Raw genomic sequence first — 23364 nt, forward strand, 5'->3', positions numbered from 1 at the left:
ACGTACAATTCATATTGAGCCACTCTTGTATATGTATATTATATATATACATATATATATAATAATAACAATAAAAATAAAAATAGAATATATGATGAATGTTGTTAAATATATGATCAATTCATTAGAAACAATGTGAATGGAAGTACCATCTGGTGGAATCGACAAGTACTAATTTCTTCCATACGCGTAATCTACCTTCTATATTATTATTCTGTGGTGTTTTTCACGTGGTCTTAAGTTCATTATAATCAGTTTATTTCAACTTTATTCTCTTAATATTCACACACACACACAACACACACATATTATATATATATATATATATATACACATCTATTTTATTATAGTAAGTGACTATTTAACTGCTATAATATATAATTTTTTTTATTTTTCCGTTAACTTTTATTTTGCCTTTAATTTGCTATCTATTATTGGCCTTAATTATTTTATTTACAATAAATCAAGGTTGTTTGTTGCATTGGGAGATGAGAAATATGGATGCATGCACATAGTTAAAATTGAGAAAAAAATATATTTCAATTGAAGCATTTTTTGTTTGATGGCCAATGGGTAATAAAAATAAAAATAATAATAAAATCTCTAGGGATCTCATGAACACGTTCTCTTGTACGCCGGGTATGCATGCTTTGTGGACAGACAAATATTTATTTCTAATCGCTATTTTCTTTAATTAAATATGCTAATACTATTTCACAATTATAATTTTGAGACGAAGGAATTTGCCAGGTAAGTAGCTAGGTAGTAGATATATTATATGCAGTTTTTTCTTTCAAAGTTAATCAAGGTGAGTATTAAATGCATGATATAGAAAAGAGACATGCAATAAAATGGACAAGAGTGAAATCTAACCCACTCTCTCTATATTACTCATCAATAATATTCATTAAATTTACAACAATTTATCTCATAATTAAACAAACAATTCTACTAATTAAATAATTATTTTGAATAAAAAACTTATTAAAGAATTAATCACATTTTTTATGTCCGTAATATAGTGTACAATTGTGATCTCTTAAAAATATATTAGCTTGGAAGAATTGAAATAGTATGGTAAATAAGATAAATAAATTACACACCGTTCATAATTTGTATTGATTTACCATATTTTAAATTTTTTATATTTATATTCTTTACTTTTCTATTGATCATATACAAGTATTAAATTCATATCATATAAGAGCATTTGTCATATTTGAGAAATATTACAACACAGACTTCACAAATAGGTAATTTAACTTGGTGTATTAATTAATTTTTTTGTAAAAAATTATATTATTATTATTGAAAACCTTGTCTTATCAACTAGGTAAACGTGTTTTGTACGTTACTCTGACATAATATGTGTGTATATATATATATATATAAAATATTATGCTATATTATATTTTTAATCAAATTGCTTTCCACTTTATTGGAGTTGGAAGGAAATTACCTAAAATGCAAACCAATGGTAGTACTGGGGGAGCTATACAGTTAGCAGCCGTGACTCATGCAGGATTTGTTGGGGAGAGACTGCCTAGCGTCTTCCTCCATCCCTTCAACGTGGTTAGTAGTTATCAATGTTTTGAATATTGTACTGGATGCCGTATCGGTCAAAGCACTGGAACGAAATATTTTGATATTGATACCGTTTTGTGTACTGTTTCGTGATAGTTGATATATAAATAAATTATATATATAAATATATATTAATTATATTTCAAAATAATAATTTATATATAAATAAATTATACATAAATACATATATCTATATAAATTATAAATAATTTAGTCTAAATTGAGGGTAAAAAAATAAATTTATAGTTTGAAAAAATGAAAAAAAAAACAAACGAGACCGAAATACCGGCCGATACAGGCAGGTACGGGCCGAAATATCGGCCGGTACCGGATGGTACGACCAGTATTTGAACCGATACGAAATTATAGAATTTCTGAACCGGTCCAGTGGTCGGTACGGAATATACCGACCGTACCGGCTGGTACGGTACGATTTTAAAAACAATGATAATTATTAAGAAAATTAAAAAATATATATTTAAAATAAAACAATGTCTACAAACATATAAAGAAAAAAATAAAAATTCCAAATTCTGTGTAGTGTAGAACTATAATGATACAACATCAATAAAGTAAAAAAAACTGTATAAGCGAGACGGATAATAGCATTTATCTTTATAAACAGAAATATTATATATATATAATAATTTTACTTATCATATCGCACAATATATACACCTCTTTTATTTTATTTTTATAATAAATATGTGTTATATGAATAATGAGTAGAATAATTTAATTAATTTAATAAAAATAAGATAATATAAATTAAAAATTAATTTTTTTAAATATATAAAATATACAATATAAAATAATCAGTACCATCCTCTCTCTCTATATATATATATATATATTTATATGTCATGTCCAAGGAAAAAAAAAAACATAAAAACAAATTATGCTATATTAATTGCTTTCCACTTTAGTAGACTTATTTTTATTCCTCGAAACAAACAAATTTTATTAAAATAAAAGATGATATATGTTAGGGGTGAGGTTTCTCAACAAATATCTCAGTACAACAACCACATTATAAAAATAGATCGAAAGGAAAAAAGAAAACAGATTTTAAGACTAATTTATTGGTCACAAACTAAGCCCTATTAAGAGAGTATCATTTTAAATAATATTTTAAAAATAAGCCACCACTAAAGACAATAAAAGCGGGTACACTGCAATATGTTATCATGAAAAAATTTATTAAGAGATCCTTGGTCCGGCCCTCAACAAGTCCCAGTACCCCATTCGTAGACTTGGAAGGAAATTACTTACCTAAAGAGAAATGGTACTGGGGAAGCTAGGCAGCTAGTAGCTGTGACAGTGATGGATTTGTTGGAGGTAGAGTCTTGGAAACATAAATGATATTTGAAGTATAGTCTGCGTAAATTTTGTGTATTTTTTTTTTAATAAGTATGAAATTTATATAAAAAAAAGTTAATTTTTTAATAATAAATTTTATTTTTTTTAAAAAGAGTGTATGGAGTTTATACTTCTTAAAATTATATATAGAATTAAATATCTATATCATGTGAAGAAAACGACTACATAATTTGTTTATAATATTTAGAAAAATAATATATATAAGTTCCAAATGTACAAATTAAAGCTTGCATAAATGCTCCTCAATGGGGCGTTATACGCGTTTATGGAAAGCTTTGTGGAGGCTTCCTGTTCTTAATAAAATTAAAATCTTTGCATGGAACGTTTGCAATGACAGTTTACCTTCAAAGACTAATTTATTGAAAAAACATGTGCTCCCTACTACATCGTGTACTTTCTGTCTCCACTCTGATGAGGATTTATTGCATGCTGTTTTTGGTTGTGCCCAGATCCGATCTTCATGGTCCCAGTTTTTTCCTTCTATGACATATTTTTCACCAACTAGCTTTACTGATTTAGCTTTGTCTATCGTTGAGTTTCAAAATATTAATTCTCTGGTTGGTTTTTTCTACATTGCCCGGGCCTTCTGGTTTAGGCGCAATAAATGGGAGTTTGACCATGTTTATTTGAGCCCCAGTCATGTTATTTCACATTCTTTAGGTCTGCTACAGAGTTATAAATCGGTTGCTCTTAAATCTCTGCCCCAACTCCGACATCATTTCTGTTGGCAGCCTCCCTCTTCTGGGGTTCTAAAACTCAACACTGATGGTGCCCTATTTTCAGATATTCACAAGGCTGGTATTGGCGTCCTTCTTCGTGATTCTACTGGTAAGATCCTCATGGCTGCTTCTAAACTGGAATTAGATGTGCTTGACCCAAAAGCTGTGGAATTCTTAGTTATCTTTCGTGGCTTACAATTGTGTTCTACTATGGGCATCTCACATCTTGTAGTGGAGAGTGACTGTTTGCTTTTAGTAGAAGCTTTACAACAAAATGTCATGCTTAATTCTATGCTTGGAAACCTGTTCTCTGAAGTGCAGCGTCTCTCTAGTCTTTTTTATAATGTTTCTTTTACTCATGTGTATAGAGAAGGTAACATGTCAGCACATTCCCTTGCTAGATATACTTGGAGAGTGGAGGATATGGAGATGTGGTGGGATAGTATTCCAGACTGTCTTTCTCAAGCCTTATGGCTTGATAATTGTCTGTAATTGATTCTATTCAATGATATTGTTCTGTTTCTATAAAAAAAAAAAAAAAATTATAAGCATCGTGCATTTGCTAAAATATATGTACATTCCCTAAATTGATAATTAACCGAAGTTTATTATATATTAATATATATATATATATGTGTGTGTGTGTGTGTCTCTCTGGCAATAAAGTAACGAGAATTACATCAATATTACAGGAAACCAAAAATATTAGCCTTCTCCAAAATTAAAGTACTAATTAATAATTAAAAGTACCATATATACTTTCTTTAATTGCGTGGGTTAAGGTAGCAGCTAGCATGCCTTTGATGGTACTACTGTTCTACTAACATATACAATTTATTAATAGTAGTGGTATTCTACTAACATTAGTAGTAAAGCTGTCATAGCTATATTTGGACAGCACGCTACTACGCCATGCATAATTATTCATCAGAAAATCCTGATCTCCATTTACTCGCGATGATCATGATCCATTCCATATATTCCATCAGGGAACCAATTCAATTGCTCCCAATCCCACAAGCTCTGATCATCATTAACAGCCATTCCTTTGTTCTTACCTTCCCGGCCAGGTTGGCGGCCATGGTCTCCTGAGGATGAACTGTCCGGTGAGGCTGTTCTTTCAGTAAATGGAAGGTTCAGACTAGATCTTGGTACTGCCTGATCATCGCCATGATGAATTTGCTGTGCTGCTGGCTCACCGCGGCCTATTACTACTGATCCAGATGGCCGTCTATCAAATGCCCTCAAGCATTTTGTTTTCTTGTAGACTCGACACAAACTAAATTCTTGTCGTAACTGTGGAAATGAATACATGACAATAATAATAAATAATTACAAAATCAATTATAATAATAATAATTATTGAAAAATAAAAACCATAAAGATCATATCGAACCAATCATATGATCATCATCATGAGCATATATAATCAGGCCTAGTACTCTTGATATTCAAAGCTAGCTAGCATACTCATCTTATATATATTGCATATATAAGAGATCTAGGCTTGTCCAATTTCCAGATCATTAATTATAAATGCTAGGGTTTCATAACAGGCCGATCCAAACCAAACTAATTAAGCTGTAACGTACAGACCGACGTCCCACCATTGCATATGTAACTGGATTACATTAGCTAATACTTGTAAACTCCGACGTACACATATGTTGATTAATTAAAATGACATGGTTCTTTATCGATCATCTTGATCTAGATATATATATCAACATGGATATATATACTCAGATAAATCATTAAACCCTGCAATTAGGATGCAAAACATTCTAATTAATTAACTAGCCCTACAAAAAAGAAAAAAATAAGCAAAGACTTTTGTAAATATATATTGACAGATATTCAGTTTATACGCACCGTAGGAACTGCACCAGTAGATGCGGACGCTTCTCCTTCGATGGCTTTATATTCGTTCATCTTCCATTCGGTTTTTTTTCCATTTGGAGCTCTTCCACGGTAGAAAACCATGGTCCTTTTTACTCCAATAATGCGATTGTTGGAAGAGTAGACATAATTAGGAGACCCCGTAGCTTTCCAGTACCCTATTGTAGTGAGTCGCCTTGGTCTTCCCCCACGGGCTTCACTCTCTTGTCTGGGAATGAAGAAAAACCACTGCTCAGGGTCTCCATAGCACAGGTCTCCCGAAAACCCTGATTATCCCGAAAAAGAGAGATTACTTACAAGAAGTCGTGGAAGCAAAAGCTTATAGTATTCGTCCAAGATAAAAACATTACAAAACAATTCAAACAAAAAGGTTAATTAAGCTCCAAGATACGTACGAGGTTATAAGAAAGAAAGAATTCCTAGTACTCGTGGTAGAGAAATTTATAAGGAATAAGAATCTGATCGCTATGTACATTTAGGGCTAGCTAAGAATGTTTATTAATCTATCTACTAAGATTCTAAGGTTTCTGCATTTTTATATATTCTGATCTTAATCTATAAAAGATCATCCAGAGACGTTCAAAACTGCATAGAGATCCTCTATATTGCATGTATCAGGCCAGGTCAACGGAAAAGGAGATCTTAACGGTGTACTGAATTTCAGATATTGAAAGCTAGCTATAATGCTTATAAAAGTTAAAAACAAATACTGCTGGAAGCTTCCCTAGTGTTTACTGTGTACGTAATAGAGGCCGATCAAAGCGTTAAATTGAAAGTGGCCTCAAACTGGCAAGAACTAACTCCTACTATTTGTACAACATATAGCAATTTGATTAGGAAATTAAAAAGAAGAAGAAGAAATAAAATGAACAGCCAAGAACGAGACATATATAGTGATTATTTATAAACAAAGAAGAAGATATTTACGTGGGAGATCCCATGGGTCGGACTCATATATATCCAAAACTGGTATAACCTTGTCCATAACTCGGTTCAAATCCTCCCTGCTCCCTTCTAGTTTGTTGTGCAAATAGAATGAAACCAATTCTTCCTCCGTTGGGTAGAACCGAAACCCAGGTGGCAAATCGTCCATTGCTCCTGGTCTCTCTCTCTCTCTCTCTCTCTCTCTCTCTCTCTCTCTCTCTCTCTCTCTCTCTCTCTCTCTCACGTGCGCACAAGCATACACAGGGACAACTGTGTTAGGAGATCATGCCAAAGGACAATCTAGTTCTTTATATATTGTGGTTTCGACATCTCATCTTCGACGTTGGTGAGGCTTAATTGATGAAAGTTAGGCAAGAATGCAGAAAAGGAGAGAGAACTTTAACCGTGAAAAATAAGAAAGTCAAGAGAGGAGAGACACTTTGGGGTTGCTTGGAAACTTCCACGCGCTTGTGTCGAAAACATTATGTCTCCTGCTTATGTCCGTAACAAGAGGTGAAGAACTTGTTGAACCAGTCAAGCATAGTATTTACCGATCATCCTCATTGGTTTGGTAAATTGAATCTTTAAAATTTAACTAATATCACATTTTTTTACATTTATTTATTTCATTTAAATTTAATTTCCATATTGAATTATTCACTCACTCTTTATATAATAATAAAATATTATTAATTTAATCATTATTTATTTAATTTATTTATTTTATCACATTTTATAGTTCTACTAATTAAATATTAATAATAACTATATTCTAATTAAATTAATATTAAAAAATCATATTTTCAAATGTCATTTAATGTTAATAACAAAAAATATTTGATTAAATTCATTTAAATTTCTTAATTACTAACCAAATAGTATTTTTGCTTTGAGTGAGAAACTAGTATTTTAATATTTGATGAACTAACAATGGTCTTCTATCTTTAGTCAAGCACTGTAAATAAAATCTAAATTATTTTAAATATGCCAAACCCAATATAGGATCTTTTTAGCACAAATTATCTAAATTTTAGCTATCATTTTCATTTAACCAAGCCAATGAATATGTTCTAAGCTGAGGCCTTAGCTTTCAGCACCAGGCAACAGTAAGATAAATTTATACCTGTATAGCTTTCTTACAAATTACGTGTTGTCGTAGATAAAGGGACATATATACAGTCACTAATTATGACCTTTATATATAATTAAGCCTTCCAAGTTGTGCATGGTCAAAGACCCAAAAAAATTGGGAGATATCATAATCATGAAATTAATTCATGATCACGTTTATATAATGACCAATAAAGTATCATGACTTGTTTTTCATATTATTCGGATACGCGTTTTAGACCGAGAATTTTCGTTGAACTGCCGATCGACGACGTACGAATCCGGATTACAGCCTACAGGACGTCGTTGCTAGGTATAGATGCAGAGCTTCCTAAGAAATTAAAAGCCATTTATAACCACGAATAGGTATGTAAACAAAAATGGGAAACTGGCGAACAGATCGGTTCAATTCGGTTTTGAATCGGCCTAGTGCTGGTTATTATTTAGTAAAATCGAATCTATCGATTGAAAATTAATCGGGTTTTGATTTTAGTTTTTAGAACATCTATTTGAATCAAATTGGATCGATAAATATATATTATTTTTAATTTTTGTTATTATATAAAAAATATTTTTATATAACTTTTTATATTATATATATTATATGCTAAATTGTTAATTAATATAAAAGTAAATTTTAAATCTTATTATTTATATATGTCTATTAATCTTATAGCATAAAATTAATATAACATTTGATTATGATATAACATAAATTAATCTTATAGTTTTTAATATATATATATATAACATTTAAATTTGGATATATCAAATAAATTATAACATCAAATTAATCTTATAAATCTTAATATAACATTTGATTTCAATATAACATAAACTAATCTTATAATTTTTATCATAATATTTAAATTTTGATATACATATAAATTTTAATGTTATAATATAAAATTAATATAGCATAAAATTTCAATTGCTAAATTAATTATGTTCGAATATGATTTTATTTATCTGTAAAACTGAAAAGACCATACTGAAACCAGAAAAATTAGAATTTTTGATTTCAATAATAAATCAATCTAGTATCGATTCTTAAATTTTTAAAACCGTTATATATGTGTTCAATTCTAAAAAATATTCAAAATCGAACCAGTTACACTCTTAGCCACAAAAACTTATTTCCAATATATTGCATGTTCTCGTACGTCTTTTATCATATAATTAATACCAATAAAAAAATACTTCTTAAAAGTCTTGCCTGAATTCTAAGATTGAATCGAGAAATATTATATATATATAATGGTCAGATATTAATATTCAAGTATTTATCTCTTCCCAAATCAAAATCTTAAAATGCATGAAATATATAAAAATTTTAAAGTTCTGTTTGGATGCTAAGATTATTTCAAATCATCTATTAATAGTAGTTACTAGTTTGAAAATAGTAGTCAACTATTTGTAAATATTAATAGGGAAGTAGTCTAAAAACATATGATAATAATTGTATTTCTAAACAGACCTTAAGATAAGGATGATATAACCTAGCTAGCTCCTGTTAGTACTACAACAAATCATGTGGTTGTACAGCAAACAACAAGATGCATGATCAAAGAGTTTCGTGACTTCAAAATTACAAGCTGATGGAAATTAATTTGATTAATCCGATGGAAATTGATACTAGGTTTGCGGCCAGCTTCTTGTTAACTTAAGGCAATGTTTGGATAGTGGAATGATTTGATCGCTACTATTTAATATTTTATTATTATTTTTTATAATTATTTAAATATCATCTAAAATTACCTCACTACCCAAACGTAGTCTTAAGCATAGAATTAGAACATTCTTCAATTTGTAGTAATGCGTGTTGATCCAACAAAGTAAAACTGACTTTCAAAATCATGATAGTGGTTCAAATTAAACTCTAAATGCTTTGATTCTCAAAATTCTATGTCAACTTGGAAAAATTTTCATAATATTGCTTCAGAAGCCGGCAGGCCGTTTAAATTACGTACAAAGTCATGATAATTCCTGGAAAAAGTTGATGAATATTTACAATTGATGTCAAAATTAAATAAATAAAATAGGAGATCGAGGAAATGGTACTAGAGCACTGGATATGCATGCATGGGATTTGGTTTACTTGGATTCCAAGATTATGACTGCCTTTTACATCAATATATAGTACTTCTTAATTATTTATGTGTCAGTGAATTTTGAGAATCGTTATAATTTATTTAGTTTAGTTTATTAGTCCGTACTTAGTTAGGTTGAGTGGTTGCGCGCGGTGCCATGCGCGCATGACTTCCAGCTCCAGCTTTAAATTTCCTGGACTTTCAGGAGTTTGTCCAAACCGACTTGATCTTTTGAATTTCCACGACTTTCAGCACCCAATTAATTTACATACACACACACGCTCACTTTGTCACGATCATGGAGACTGCAGAGGCCAGGTATTGCCCTAGCTAGCTAGTTGCATGGATATAATTAATTTTGCGATAATTTCCTATATATATATATATAATTCTTGGTATTCTTGCGTCAAAAAACAAGTTAATATTGCGATATTTTCTTTCAGGCTAGCCACGTATAGATTTCTGGCACGATCAGTATTGGTAGAAAAAAAGAAAAGAAAAGAGAGAGTACTTCTACGTACCCGCATGATCAATATTATATAAAGCACATGATGATCAATATATAGTGTGTGCGTACGTGTGCGTACGTGCATCTTTGCGTATAATACACATATCGATCATAAAAAGAGAGAAAATCAATTGATCATCTCTGATTTACTAATTATAATTGTATATATAAATATGAGAATTGGGGTATGTATGCTTAATACATTATCAATTGATATATATATATATATATATATAAATGAAAGAAAAATAGTCTAGCTACAAAATTATTACATAAAAATAATTTTAGTACAAACTGATATGACTTGACGTGATTTATCAAATTATAAAATTATTTTTTTTATAAAACAGATCCAACGAATCATATAAAATCATAAGGTTTGCTTGCAACTTCTTATCGACTTAATACGTCGAAATTAACCATGACTGGGCGCTAGCCGTCTTTTTCTTAGTGGATGGGGTAATTTTAAGATTTTTCTTTTTCAAGTTTAGCCAATTATCACCGTTCAAAGTAATTTACGTTTCAAATCTTTCTATCAAACATTGTACGTAAAGAAAAACTAATGATAGGTAATTTGTCAAATTCGTATAATTTTGTCACCGATATTGATGTAATTAATTGTTGACTAATTAATTTTGTGGGCGCAAACACATACACATTATGAGAATATACCGGCTTCCTTCTCGTGGAAACAGTCAAGCTAGCTATATATATATATTAGAAATGATTTTTGCAATCGTAATTATGCAAGCATTGTGTAATCGCTTTAAAAAGATAAATTAATACGGGACCCACATGAAAAAAAAAATTAACTTTTTAATTATAAACCCCACTCTTCTTCAAAATGATTGTGCGATGTTTATATATTCTATAACTGCACATAACATTACTCTATATATATGTGTGTGAATACGTGAAAACTTCTTCCCGGCCGGCAGCATATAAGTCAAACTCCTATGTGGTGTGGAAAATGAATTTCTTCTTCGAAAGGAATCGATCGGGTATAATATCTTCACCAGATCATCGAGATTATATCATGCGGATCAACAATATCTTTTTATAAAGTTGACAAAAGCATACAGTTTTCGGCCAACTATATAATTTCCTCCTCAATTCACTCGCTAGCTACCTTCCATCGTAAAATATTATTACCACAAAATTATTTAATTAAAAACCAGTAGTACTTCAGGGAAAAAAAATGAATAAATAAAGATCATGACCAAACCACCCCAAGACCGAGGATGGTTCTCCAAACATCCTAATTTGGAGTGGCCAATCGGCCTAAAAAGCTCTCTCAATAGATGCTTTAAAATACAGTTTTTTTTTTTTAAATATGAAAAATATTTATCAAAATAAAGATCTAATGTATGTTGTAAATCATCTTTATTTTTCAAGTAGCTACAGTAATCCCGCTACATTTATAGATTAATGTTCATACATGTAAAATATTTTTAATTATTTCTCTCTCCTCTGAATTATTTTTTCCCTTTATCCTAATTTCGTTTCAACCCTTGTACTGTGGCATTGTCATGGTCATATTTGCTTATCTATTTTCATTTTTCTTCTAGAGAATCCACCAAAGTATATTGAAAAATGGAACCGGGTTTCTCAATTGTTTCTATGTTTTTGTAATAATTAATTTAAAATAGGACATAATTTTTTCTCTATTTTTTTGTTTATATTTTGAATCAATATCAATTTTAGTTTGATTTAAAATAGAACATAATGATATGATATTGTATATGGGGAGATATTGTAAATATTAAAAGATATGAATATATTATTGACAGTTAGAAAAAAATATTCGAAATGAATAAAAAATATTAAAAAATATAATATTTAAATGATACGAAAAAAAAAAACAGATAAACTGATGTATGGTATATTGTTAAAGTCAATATATCTAATTTTAAAAGTGCTTTAGATACATATTTATCAAATATTAAATAGCTTTTAAAGTATAGAGTTTATTATTGAAATTATAAGCTAGAAGTTTTAAATTTATAAATTATATTTTTTACTGTAATTTTAAATATATACAAAATAGAAAAAATGAGTGTTACTAATGTATTTTAAAAGATAATATGAAAAATGCTAAGGTGCTATGAGCCCCTCCTTTTATGACTGACTATTCTTATTTCGAAGGGGTACATGGTCCGAGACGCATGCAACCCTTTTATGACTAACTACTCTTGGGATAGTTAACGACCCTCTCAACTTTCAAGGATGGTTCGACCAACCCTAAGGTACGTACGTAATTTTGTTTTTAAATAATTTTTATTTTATTTCCTCTTTTCTTTATTCTTTTGTTTTTTGTTTTTTTGTAAAGGAAGTCCAGATAAAAATAAAAAATAAAGGAACGACTCTTGGTCTACCTCTTGGGATAACTCGGCAATATCCTAGCTAGCATATTAAGCTTCCAGGAAACTGAAGGGTCAGCTAGGGTTAATTTTAAACAGAACTGTTAGATGCAGTCGGCACATATAAGTGGGATGTAAACGATTGTACGGAATGAATAAAAAAAAGTTATAAAAATAATTTTTTTTTATGTGGATCTCATATTAATTCACTTTTTTCAAAATGACTGCACGCCGCTTGCACAACTATGACTGCAAATATCATTTCTCAATTCCAAAAATTCTAGAATCTCTAGACTAGGATCATCATAGATTTTCTGGTTTTTAGTTGAAGATGCATGAGAGGTGGGACTCTTCGAATTGATTTTCCAAAAAAGAAAAAAAAAAAAGAGAGAGAGACTAGTACTTCCTGTTTTCGGTGAACGATGCACTGAACGCTTCACCATAGGTTAGGAATTGCATGTTCATTAATCCCCCTTGGCCCTTGCTAGCAGTTATAAGAAGCCAAGATGGACCACGTGAGTTGTAGAAAATTGGGTAAATTATGCTCTGTTTGATAATATAATTATTTTCAAATATTATCAAATTACGTATTTCGTTATTATTTATAAATTATTTATTATTATTTTTATTATTATTCATAAATTATCTAGATACTCGTTTAAACGAAAAATTGAACGAAAAATTAATTTGTGCCAGCAAAGAATAGGCTAATAAATAATGATGATGATGATTATCATGCACGTAGAAATTAATGGTAAATAATAAAAAAATAGAGTCAAGATAAAGTCAATTAACACTTGACGTCGTGGTCGCGCTGCATCCATCCATCCCAATATTGATACAATTGAAAGTCAGGTAGGACTTTACGCGCAATTGTACAAGAACGTGCAAATTGAATCCGTGTGAAAGCAGACCACGCTAGCTGTATTAATGACCCCAACAGAAACTATGTAAAATGCATCCTGTTTTCCACTTTAAATATCATTATAATTATCTTAATTCCCATGAAATTAGGACTTTGTTTCTACCTCTTTTTTCTGCAACAATAAACTTTTTGAGTCATCGAGACCTACTGTTTCTGATATATATTCCAAATTACTTTATTCTTACCAATCTGTCAACTCCATCGCTAGTCGATCGATCTTTCGTCAAGATGGATCAGATTTCCATTTTCCAGTTAATTATATATGGAAGGATATTAATCACTGCTACTTTACTAATTATCCTACGTACGTACCCAAGTCCCAACTGAAATTGAACTGTTTCTCTTGACAAAACATGGTTTTTGTGGCCCCAATCTTTCTTCAACTTGGAAATTAAACTCCCATTAATTTGATTTAATCTATAAACATGGCTTTTAATTACAACATCGAGCCATGCATGCATGTAGAGTGAATCAAAGTTGATTTTAACGAGAGTACTCGAGTCGATCGAAGTTGAATTATATATAGAATGGAATCCAAGTACTCTTTCGCCACATTCCACTATTCAAATTAAAGGTAAAATACTAACATTTTGTAAACTCGATCGTTTAATTAAGATTATTAAGATGAAATTCAACAAGGAAAAAATAGGTACCTGGAGGAAATTCGACAAGCTCTTGTGGAGGAAAGAATAAAATACGCTAGCTGGCCAGACTGCCTAACCGGGTCTTTATTCGTTAGAGGTGCGACATTTTCATGAAACTTCCAGGGCATTATCGTCGACCCCCTTATGATTTTCAGTCGAAGAAATTCTCCACCTTTTCACACTGGAATCGTCGTATCGATCGCATTTTCCTCACCATGGACCGCGCGCTGAACAACGTGTGTGAACATGTGGGCCAATACGGAAAGGGATTTTCTTTCTTTCTTCAGTCAAGTGGTGTTGGTCAGGGCCACGTTGCTTGCACCTTCATTTTTGGTTCAAGTGACAGTTGTTTTTCCCTCGAAGAAAAATATTTTGAAAAAGGCTACAATATAGCCGACGACTCGTTTATAGGATAGGCCTAGACTTAATTAATTAGAAAATTAATTAACTTAAAAATTATTAAACGGAAGATAATTTTATAAAGACGAACGACGCTGCCTCGTTACAACAAAAGCAGCAAACGCCGTGTTCTGCTTCATCCTTGCAGCCACGTTGGTACACATGATGCACGAACCCCAATAACCCGAAGTACAAGCAAATGCTGCCTTTTTTTTTTTTTTCTTTGTATTGGCTTACAAACATTTCTGTCGTCATCTTCCAAATATCTAGACTTACATAAGAACCCGAAATTGTGAAGGAATAAAGCAAACTATGAGTTCATCGAACAGCCCGATAAGAGATATACATTAAGCGGATTGTACATAGTAGGAAATTTTGTATGCTTGCCAGTGTATGCATGGTGGAAACACAGCCAGTTTCACGGTTATCACCAATCGTCCTCTAGGCTAGCACGGTGGAAACACAGGACAGTGCAAACAAATATGAAGAAGGATGTGAACTCGATAAGCATGGCTCCTGTCTGGATCATTTCAGCATGCCTAAGGATTATAGGAATGGCCAAGCTCCCCACAGCTGAAGCTCCTGTAAAAAACTTTGCAGCATTTATCCAACTGCATTACAAAATTGACAGGGAGAAAAAATAAAATTAAAAAAATAGAGTATTTATAGGGCCAACATATCCTAAAGATACAGCCTCAAATCAAATTTATCACTCAAATCAATAAGCGCGCGCGCACATATATCTTTTAAATGAAGAGAAAAAGATTGTGTAGGCTAATTGGGATTAGATTGAGCACTACTAACCCCCCACTGTCCTGACTAGTCAGAAACTGAGTTGAACCACCTCCGAAAAATAAGCAAGGCATAGGTACCAGCACGTACATTAGAGCTGCAGGTAAAATAATCTAACATCACCAATATTTACAATGCGATCTAAAATATACAAGACAACTAACTTTAAATACCCTTATTAACCTGATAACATGGGCCACCAATTGTTGTATATTGCACAAGCCTAGCAACAGAGAAGAAAAGACGAGCAGTGAGTAAACAAATATACAAGAAGACTTCAAATTCATTCAGCATAAAAGGCTCTAGGCTTCTCTCATTTTAGCATTCCCTCTCCAATATGGTGATGCACCGCTTACATAGTTGCTGAGTTCAAAAAGGTTCATTCAAGGACAATGCCCCCCCGTGCCGCCCCCCGCCCCCCTAAAAATAAACCCCAAAACTTTGCTCCCTATCCACCTAGTGCAAGTTTGTCTTCGTTTTTTTTTTTTTTGGTGGGGGGGGGGGGGGGGGGGGGGGGGTGGGGGGAGCATTTTCCTCCATTCAAACTCAAGAAATAGCAAATTCGAGTACACAAGTAGTGTCCAAGAGATACAACTAAGCATTAAAAAGGAAAAGAAGAAGAAGAAGAAGATCCTGAAAGCTATGATCATTATTATAAATATGGGTGGCCACCCAAAGGTAAAAGGGTTTTACTTTAAGCGCATCCGCTGATTTCTCATGATCTTCCAAACTCCGATAGTTTCTCTCTCACCATAAACACCACACGAGGCATGATGGAGTCACTTTCCAAAGAATTTCACCATGGTGGCAGCTCAATGTTCTTTCCAACATGCAAGGAGATTCTCCGCACTTCTAGGTATTGCTAAAACCACTCCAAATAGACTAATTAATGGTTCCTTAAAGCATTTGCCTCATCATGTTGACGCAAAAGATGGTCAATACTATAGATTCACCACTACTTTGTGACATGTAACACCAATCAACTACCAAAACATGCCTTGTCCGTAAAATGTCCTAAGTGAGGATTTTCCCTAAGGCAGTTGTCCTGACAAAAGAATTAAAAAAAAAAAAATACACCTTCTGCGGGGAAACTCATATTTGAACAATGGTCATCGTAACTTGTACAATTGTATGCCAGTCCAATTTGACACTGGTCGCTGAAAGAACACATATTTAAGTTTTTAAATACAAAAGTTATTTCCAAAGCATCAGCAATAACTTGGTGTAAAATTAAGGCGTGACCATCACAGTATGTTTTCAGGTACTGGGAGATACAAACCAACAGCACGCCATAGAAATCATCTGTGTGACTGATGATCATCACACTTGAAAATATTGTTGGAAATGAAGTACACATTAGAACCCTTGCCTAACAAACTTTCACTCTTGTCACAACCCTCCTATAATGTAGATATTAGCTCCTTTGATTCTCTTATTTAGTTAAATTTTGAAGATACCAAACCTCATAATTCCAAATGTTTTTTGCAGCAACGAAAAAGGGGGAGAAACACAATAAAGAGGTAACATGGTCTGCAAGTCAATAAATACAGGATTATAAAGCATTATTGATATGATAAGAAACAACCAAGGACCATTTATCCCGGGGAAAAAAAAAATTAATAATAAAGCGCATGACCCCCACAACCTTAGAACCAGTCTATTATGAAAACATACCAGGATCTGTAGTAAGATGCTAGCTGAAAACATAAAAGCAAGCCCAGCAAGCCTGCATAGGGGAGGAAAACAATAAGTTTATTTAACTAAAGCTGCAGACGGAGCAGAGATTACAGGAGTTAAAATTTCCAACTCACACTGTATAGAACATAAATATTTGGCAGTCCCAGCATATCCATGCACCGCAACAAGAAAATTATTAGAGCCATAACAATAGATGCATACCAAAAAATAATTAGTACCGGCAAAATTTTTAGAAAAGATTGCGTTAGCAACTTGTATCAAAAATCAAATTGGTTAACTATCTCAACCTACATTAGCCTCTCATACTGTCACTGTCCAGATCCCATATATATAATATTAGAGAGGATTAGTGCTTGAAACCCTGATCATATTCTTTCGGGGCGATAATTTGCGGCATAACCAAAAGTTGTACAACTTATAAAAATTGAAACGATAACAAAACTAGTACAACGAATCGAAATACGAGGAAAAAGAGATAGTCGAAGTAGGAATCGTACCTTCAATGGACATCGCCATAGTTGGAAGGGGGTAGCTCTCGTATTTACCGAAAGAGGAAAAAGGGTGCGCGAAGAGGAATGCGAAAGCATAAAGAGCTCTCAACTTCTCAGACCCACCTTGTTGGGTGACCGGCCAGTTAAGTCGTAACCCTGCAGGTAAATAAAACAAAAAGAGCAATATTACATGCAGTCGTAAATTTATAAATACAGCATAATTACTTTAAAAAAGAGTGAAATCCACGATTAAAAAGTTAATTTTTTTTATGTGAGTTTCATATTAATTCATTTTTTTCAAAGTGATTGTACGACACTTACACAACCACTACAAATATCATTTATTAAATAAAAAATACGGCCGGTAAGTTTTTTTTTTCTTTTTTAACGGAATCGAATTCTAAATTTATTAATAAAAACACACTTACGGAGGAGGATTCTGTTGTACAAAGATAACAAAGGGTTGCGATGGAAATCCCAAAATCATGTTCGTAGAAAAAAAATTATTAAAATAACAGTTGAATAAAGACAAAAGAAAATTACTAAAAATTAAAAAAGAAAACATTATAAATTAATGCCAGAAATTATGGATAACTGCACCAATATAAAATGGTCAATTATGTGTTTGGGAAGTTCAAAATTTGAGGAAAAACCAAGTAGTAAGGTGGTCCTTTAAACCATTTGCTTACCTGAAAATTTGATTAATATTAAAAAAATCTTTTTAAAATGTAAAATATTATCTCAAATATGAAATCGATAATTATTTTAAAAGTTTAGGCCGATGAGAAGATTATTTTATTTATATCTTAACTCTCTCTCTCACGTATAAATCAAACTCTCTCTCAATGGATAATCGTTGTAGAATATTTAACTAAATAGAGTAGAATATAGAGTTAAGATTCGAATTCAAAATCTTTACTCTGATACCATGAAAAATCATTACTTATCTCAAAATTTTAAATTAATGAAAAAATATAGATTTTGTTATTTATTTTATATCTAAACAACAAACTCCGTGTGATTATCCTTTGCATTTTCGTTTCAAACGTATGTTTATTGTTAGCTATGGATATCTCCTCATTATATTTTACTTTTATAATTAAACAGACCGATAAATAAAATAAAACGATTAAACCATGTTATATGAAATTAAATAAATAAAATGCATTCCAGATATAATACTTAATATGTAATTATATTTAGTAGACAAGACGTGTATTTAGATTTTGGGTTGGGTTGAGCCATACATAATATTTTTCAACATGCCTGTTTTGATCTGTAGTTACCTATGTAACATATATATTAGTAATGTTACTGTATATGCAATTTTTTATAGAGTAATTTTAGATATAATCTTTAAATAAAAAAATTTCGTGCACCATCTTTAAAAAATAGTGTGTCTCACTAATAAATTAGGACGTACTCTGTTAGAAGTAATTACCACAAGGAAAACACCAAAAAATTGGGATGTATTCTCTTAGGAAGTAGTTACCACGTGGAACACACTAGAAGAAAAAAATACGAGGGGAGAAATAGAATCTTCAATGCAAACTACAACAGTAACTGCAAGTTGGAAAGAGATATGGGGATTGAATGTGACGGATATTGTTAGCATTTTTTTATGGCAACCTAGAAATGACATCCTCCCAACAAGGAAAAATATCTTCACACGGAAAATCATTTATAATCTCATATGCCCAATCTGTGAATGAGACGAGGAGTTCGCCATTCTTTATGGAGTTTTGGAGTTATTCAGTAGCGAGTGATGGACAAAATCTACTAGCCTGTACATAAGTACTGGTCCAGCTTGGGGGAAGATTTTTGGGAGTTGTGGAAGAAACTGATAATGAAGCTACAAAATGAATAGCTAGAGTTGGTGGCAATTCGTAATTTTATTTGATTAAACAGATTAGATAAGATGAAATAAAATATTTTAAATAATAATAAATAAAATATTTTTATAATATAATTTTAAATATTTATTTTATATTAAAATTTAAAAAAATTAAATTGATTATTATATTTTATATGAGAATTTGAAAAAAATATAAGAATAAGTTAAGATAAAATAAAATGAAATTTAAAATTCATTTAAAGGAAGTAGATGAATTTCACCAAACTCAAATTTCCCAAAAGGAAAAGCAAAACACAATATTTGTGAATGGAATCTGGCCAAATGGGAAAAAAATTTGGGGGAAAATACAGTGAAAGAAAATGGGCATTGAAGTCATCATGATCAGAGACTAGCTAGCTGGAGAGATTTTGGCATCTTTATGAGCAAATAAAAGGAATGTAGTAGTACTACAACCAAGTACTATAGCTGAAGTTCATGCATGCACTGTGGAGGGTGCAAACAATGGATTTGGATGATACCAGAAGGTTTTTAACAGGAATGTCAGATTGAAGAGTTCACTTGAGTTACAGAGATCAGGCTAATACAGTAGGTCATCTTAGCTCTCTTAGCTTATATAATCACAGAACCATTTATTAACTTTGTAACGGTGGAAATTAAAGATTTGTAATAATTCATGACTGATTTTTATGAAATGAAATAGTTTTATTCTTAAAAAAAAAAAAGAATACAGCAGTACTTGATCATCGTATATATACTAGTTACAGTACCGTAAATGGAGCCAAATCAATGCATCGCTCGATAAGAATAATGGATGTATAGACTCTAATTAGCTCATAATTGAACTCTACAAATGAATTATTATTATTTTGTTGGGATCCGGAAAGCCATGTCTCATATATTTGGATTTCTAAATTTCCCACTCGAATCCAGAATTATTGTGATCATCGATCGAGACATTCAGACAAATAATTACATGAAATTGACGTGCAAGAATATAATCTCCATTATCAAGCTTTTTGTTAACATGATGAAATTGGATCGGAGAGGAATCTCAATTATCAAGCCTTTTTTTTTTTGGCCCCCAAATATGTACCGATTACGTCAACCTCGGCCCGTCCCCAACCTAAATTTACTGCACTAATTTTATTCAGTAACATGGAATAATTCACTCTAATTAGTATATAAATAGACATCTAAACCTTCAAGACCTGCAGCTTCTTTGAGAACGCAATAGCAATCCAATCCAACTCCATAGGCGACCAACGTACTTGATTGATCTCGGCTGTTGAACCATACCATACTGCTGGCTCCACATCACCGTTAGCTTCTGATCGAAAATCCGTCTCCCCCACTTCCCATATCAAAGCCCTCGAATCGTCCCCAGCAGAGCATAGTTGCCGTCCGCTTCGTGGGGCCCATGCTATAGCATTTACGCTGCCCCTGTGCTTGCTCAGCTCGGTCAATGGAGTTGTCGGAAACCTAATGTCCAATATTACAACCTTGTTACTGTCCATCCCAACCGTGGCCATGAATCTTGGGTCAGCCTTGTTCCACTCTAACCTCAATAATGGACAGTCCCTCATAGGATTTTCATAAATTATGGTGGATCTTTCTTTGTCTCTTAAATCGAATACTCTGACTGAACCATCTCCAGAAACAGAAGCAAAGACGTTGAACCCACCCCATGAAATATCGTATACTTCTTTGTCGTGTGCTACTAACTGGGTATCCACAACTTCCTTCTCTATGTCCCAAATAATGCAGGTTGTGTCCACACTAGACGTAGCCACACGACGCGTATCGCATTCGATCCAATCGAAAGAAGTAATGGCAGAATTGAATTCACTGCTCTTGTTGCTGTTGAGGAGAGCCTTGAGCTCGATGCGGTCGTCGTGGATTTGCCACAGCCGCAGATAGTCCCCGGATGTGGCTATGATGTCGGGATGCATGGTGTCCTCGGAGGGGAAGAACATGAGGTTTGTGGCCGCATATGGGTGGTCGAAGACAAGGCGGCTGTCGGTGGTGAAATCAGAGGTAGCATGGTTGAACTGGACCAGTTCCACCTTGTTGCTGTAGTCTTCGAGGTAGCTTCCTATGGCGAGGCGAGAGTTCTTGTCATGGCGGACCGACCAAGCTAGTGTGCAGATTGGCCATTGAGCGACGTAGGTGTAAACCCCTGGTTTTCTCTCTACTGGGCTTTGCATGCTGAGTTAACGAAGTAATGGGATTACTGAATTTGAATGGATTTATGGTCTGGAATTTCTGCATATCATGATAGATATATGGCATGTTAATTAATTAGTTCTGAATATATATGTTATATTGCTGTGTAAAATGAATACTTTTTCTTTTTTACAAAAATGATTCAACAGATTAATTAAATTCGCGTTTCAGTCATAAAAGTTCTGAATCCAGTTGGCAGTACTGCATGTTGTAATTTTAATACGCAGAAGCTGGACAGACAAATATCATTACTCCAATATATCTACCCAGTAGTACTAAATTACTAGTTATAGCTGCATATACTATTGCATGCCGACAATAACAGTACTATATAATAGGTCAATGGCCTGAACTCGTGCTTTTGGGACCCAACACCGTCCCATCAGTGCTGACAAATGCCGTCTAATGCTGGATCTTAGGAAATAAAAAGCAGTACTGTAGAGCCGTAGCTGGGCACAGCACATGTAGTTAGGCAGATCCAGATGTTTTTTTTTTTTTTTTAAACACTAATTATTAATCTATAATATCAAAATTATAATGGCAAAATAAGTTGAGGTACCGTCACGGCATCACCATGCATAGTGGCTATAAACTTGAGAATTATGCTCGATCGAGTTTCATGTACATGCATGCCAGAAAGTGCTGATCAATCAGCAGTAGTATTACTCCGATCGAGGATTTTTTAACATAGGGCCTGCAAAAGATCATTTTATATAGTATGTAGAACAGTGCAGTACTACTCCAAGCACCAATTCGATCAATAAGGTTAGGTTTGATACATACAAATTTTATCTTAAATTTAAAATTTTTATCTCATTATTATAATTTTTTTAAATTATTATACAAAATATAATAAATAATTTAACTTTTTCTTAATTTTTTTAAATCTCAAAACAATAATAAATATTAAAATATAATATTTCATCTTAAAATTCAAAAATTTTATCTCAAAATTATCTCCTACTAATTAATTAACTGATCAGAAAATTGAAAAGGAATTATAGATATTATGTCGGTGCTGTTTCCTTGTTTTATTGACTTTTCCTTTGGTATATTCTATTTTTATACCATAATAGACACAGGAAATTTAAGAACTTAGTAATTATATATGACTAATTAGGAGAGAAATTGGCGAAAACATGCAATGAAAAATTGAGATATATACAGAAAGAGAGAAAAAACAACATACGTGGATACTGTACATGTTTAAGCATCAGGAAGAAAGCTTGAAAAACCTAAGAATGGAACATCTTCAACTGAGTTTCCACCATACATAGGCGCGCGCACAGAGAGAGAGAGAGAGAGAGAGAGAGAGAGAGAGAAAGGGGGGGGGGGGGGGTGTTATTTTTCAGTAGCTTAAAATTTCTTAAAGAGAGAGAGAGAGAGACTTACATTGGTCAAAAGCAGTTTTAGTTCTGGGTTGCTCCTGCAGCATATCAACTCTTGCGTATTACCGGAATGAGGCAGCAACTGGTATCGACTCAGGCAAACTGGGAGATTAAGGCATTAAATGGGAGAGAGAGTTTCAAAATTAAGGAACGGAAGGTAAAGCTAATAGTCAAGGAGCAAGGCAGCACGAGGCCGCATCGGCAGGTCCGATTTCTTTCCTCTCTTTTACTTTTCTTTTCTTTTGAGGTGGGATTGGGTAGGCGTCAAGTCATAACGTTGAATTTCATTCCTCCAATGTTTTCGATGCCAAGTTTCCATCTCAATACGGCACCTTGGTGCTGCTTCGTGGCATGTTGTACATTTGTTACACAATT

The 23364-nt window shown here is 32.5% G+C and overlaps 3 protein-coding genes across 8 annotated transcripts; all 3 read right to left on the minus strand.

Moving 5' to 3' along the window:
- Nucleotides 1–4388: 4388 nt before the first annotated feature.
- Nucleotides 4389–6958, minus strand: LOC122276111 (NAC domain-containing protein 90-like). The gene is made up of 3 exons (XM_043085591.1): nucleotides 6510–6958; nucleotides 5556–5848; nucleotides 4389–4979 (listed from the first exon to the last, which is right to left on the minus strand). The coding sequence occupies exons 1-3, from the start codon at nucleotides 6673–6675 to the stop codon at nucleotides 4632–4634; spliced, it is 807 nt and encodes a 268-aa protein (XP_042941525.1). The 5' UTR covers nucleotides 6676–6958; the 3' UTR covers nucleotides 4389–4631.
- Nucleotides 6959–14587: 7629 nt separating this feature from the next.
- LOC122276112 (vacuolar protein sorting-associated protein 55 homolog) lies at nucleotides 14588–17670 on the minus strand. The gene is made up of 5 exons (XM_043085592.1): nucleotides 17530–17670; nucleotides 17009–17060; nucleotides 15518–15557; nucleotides 15347–15431; nucleotides 14588–15153 (listed from the first exon to the last, which is right to left on the minus strand). Exons 2-5 carry the CDS (start codon nucleotides 17039–17041, stop codon nucleotides 14970–14972), a joined length of 342 nt encoding a protein of 113 aa, XP_042941526.1. The 5' UTR covers nucleotides 17042–17060; nucleotides 17530–17670; the 3' UTR covers nucleotides 14588–14969.
- A 2687-nt stretch (nucleotides 17671–20357) lies between these two features.
- LOC122276113 (WD repeat-containing protein LWD1-like) lies at nucleotides 20358–23174 on the minus strand. 6 transcript variants are annotated; one of them, XM_043085596.1, is made up of 4 exons: nucleotides 22994–23174; nucleotides 22791–22836; nucleotides 22161–22295; nucleotides 20358–21640 (listed from the first exon to the last, which is right to left on the minus strand). In XM_043085596.1, exon 4 carries the CDS (start codon nucleotides 21580–21582, stop codon nucleotides 20572–20574), a length of 1011 nt encoding a protein of 336 aa, XP_042941530.1. In that variant the 5' UTR covers nucleotides 21583–21640; nucleotides 22161–22295; nucleotides 22791–22836; nucleotides 22994–23174; the 3' UTR covers nucleotides 20358–20571. The 6 variants fall into 6 exon arrangements, with proteins under 6 accessions (XP_042941530.1, XP_042941529.1, XP_042941528.1 ...); XM_043085595.1 differs by having other exon boundaries at nucleotides 22791–22857; XM_043085594.1 differs by lacking the exon at nucleotides 22791–22836.
- Nucleotides 23175–23364: the final 190 nt, after the last annotated feature.

This window comes from Carya illinoinensis, chromosome 9 (assembly GCF_018687715.1).
Source record: "Carya illinoinensis cultivar Pawnee chromosome 9, C.illinoinensisPawnee_v1, whole genome shotgun sequence".
In the NCBI taxonomy this organism is placed as follows: domain Eukaryota; kingdom Viridiplantae; phylum Streptophyta; class Magnoliopsida; order Fagales; family Juglandaceae; genus Carya; species Carya illinoinensis.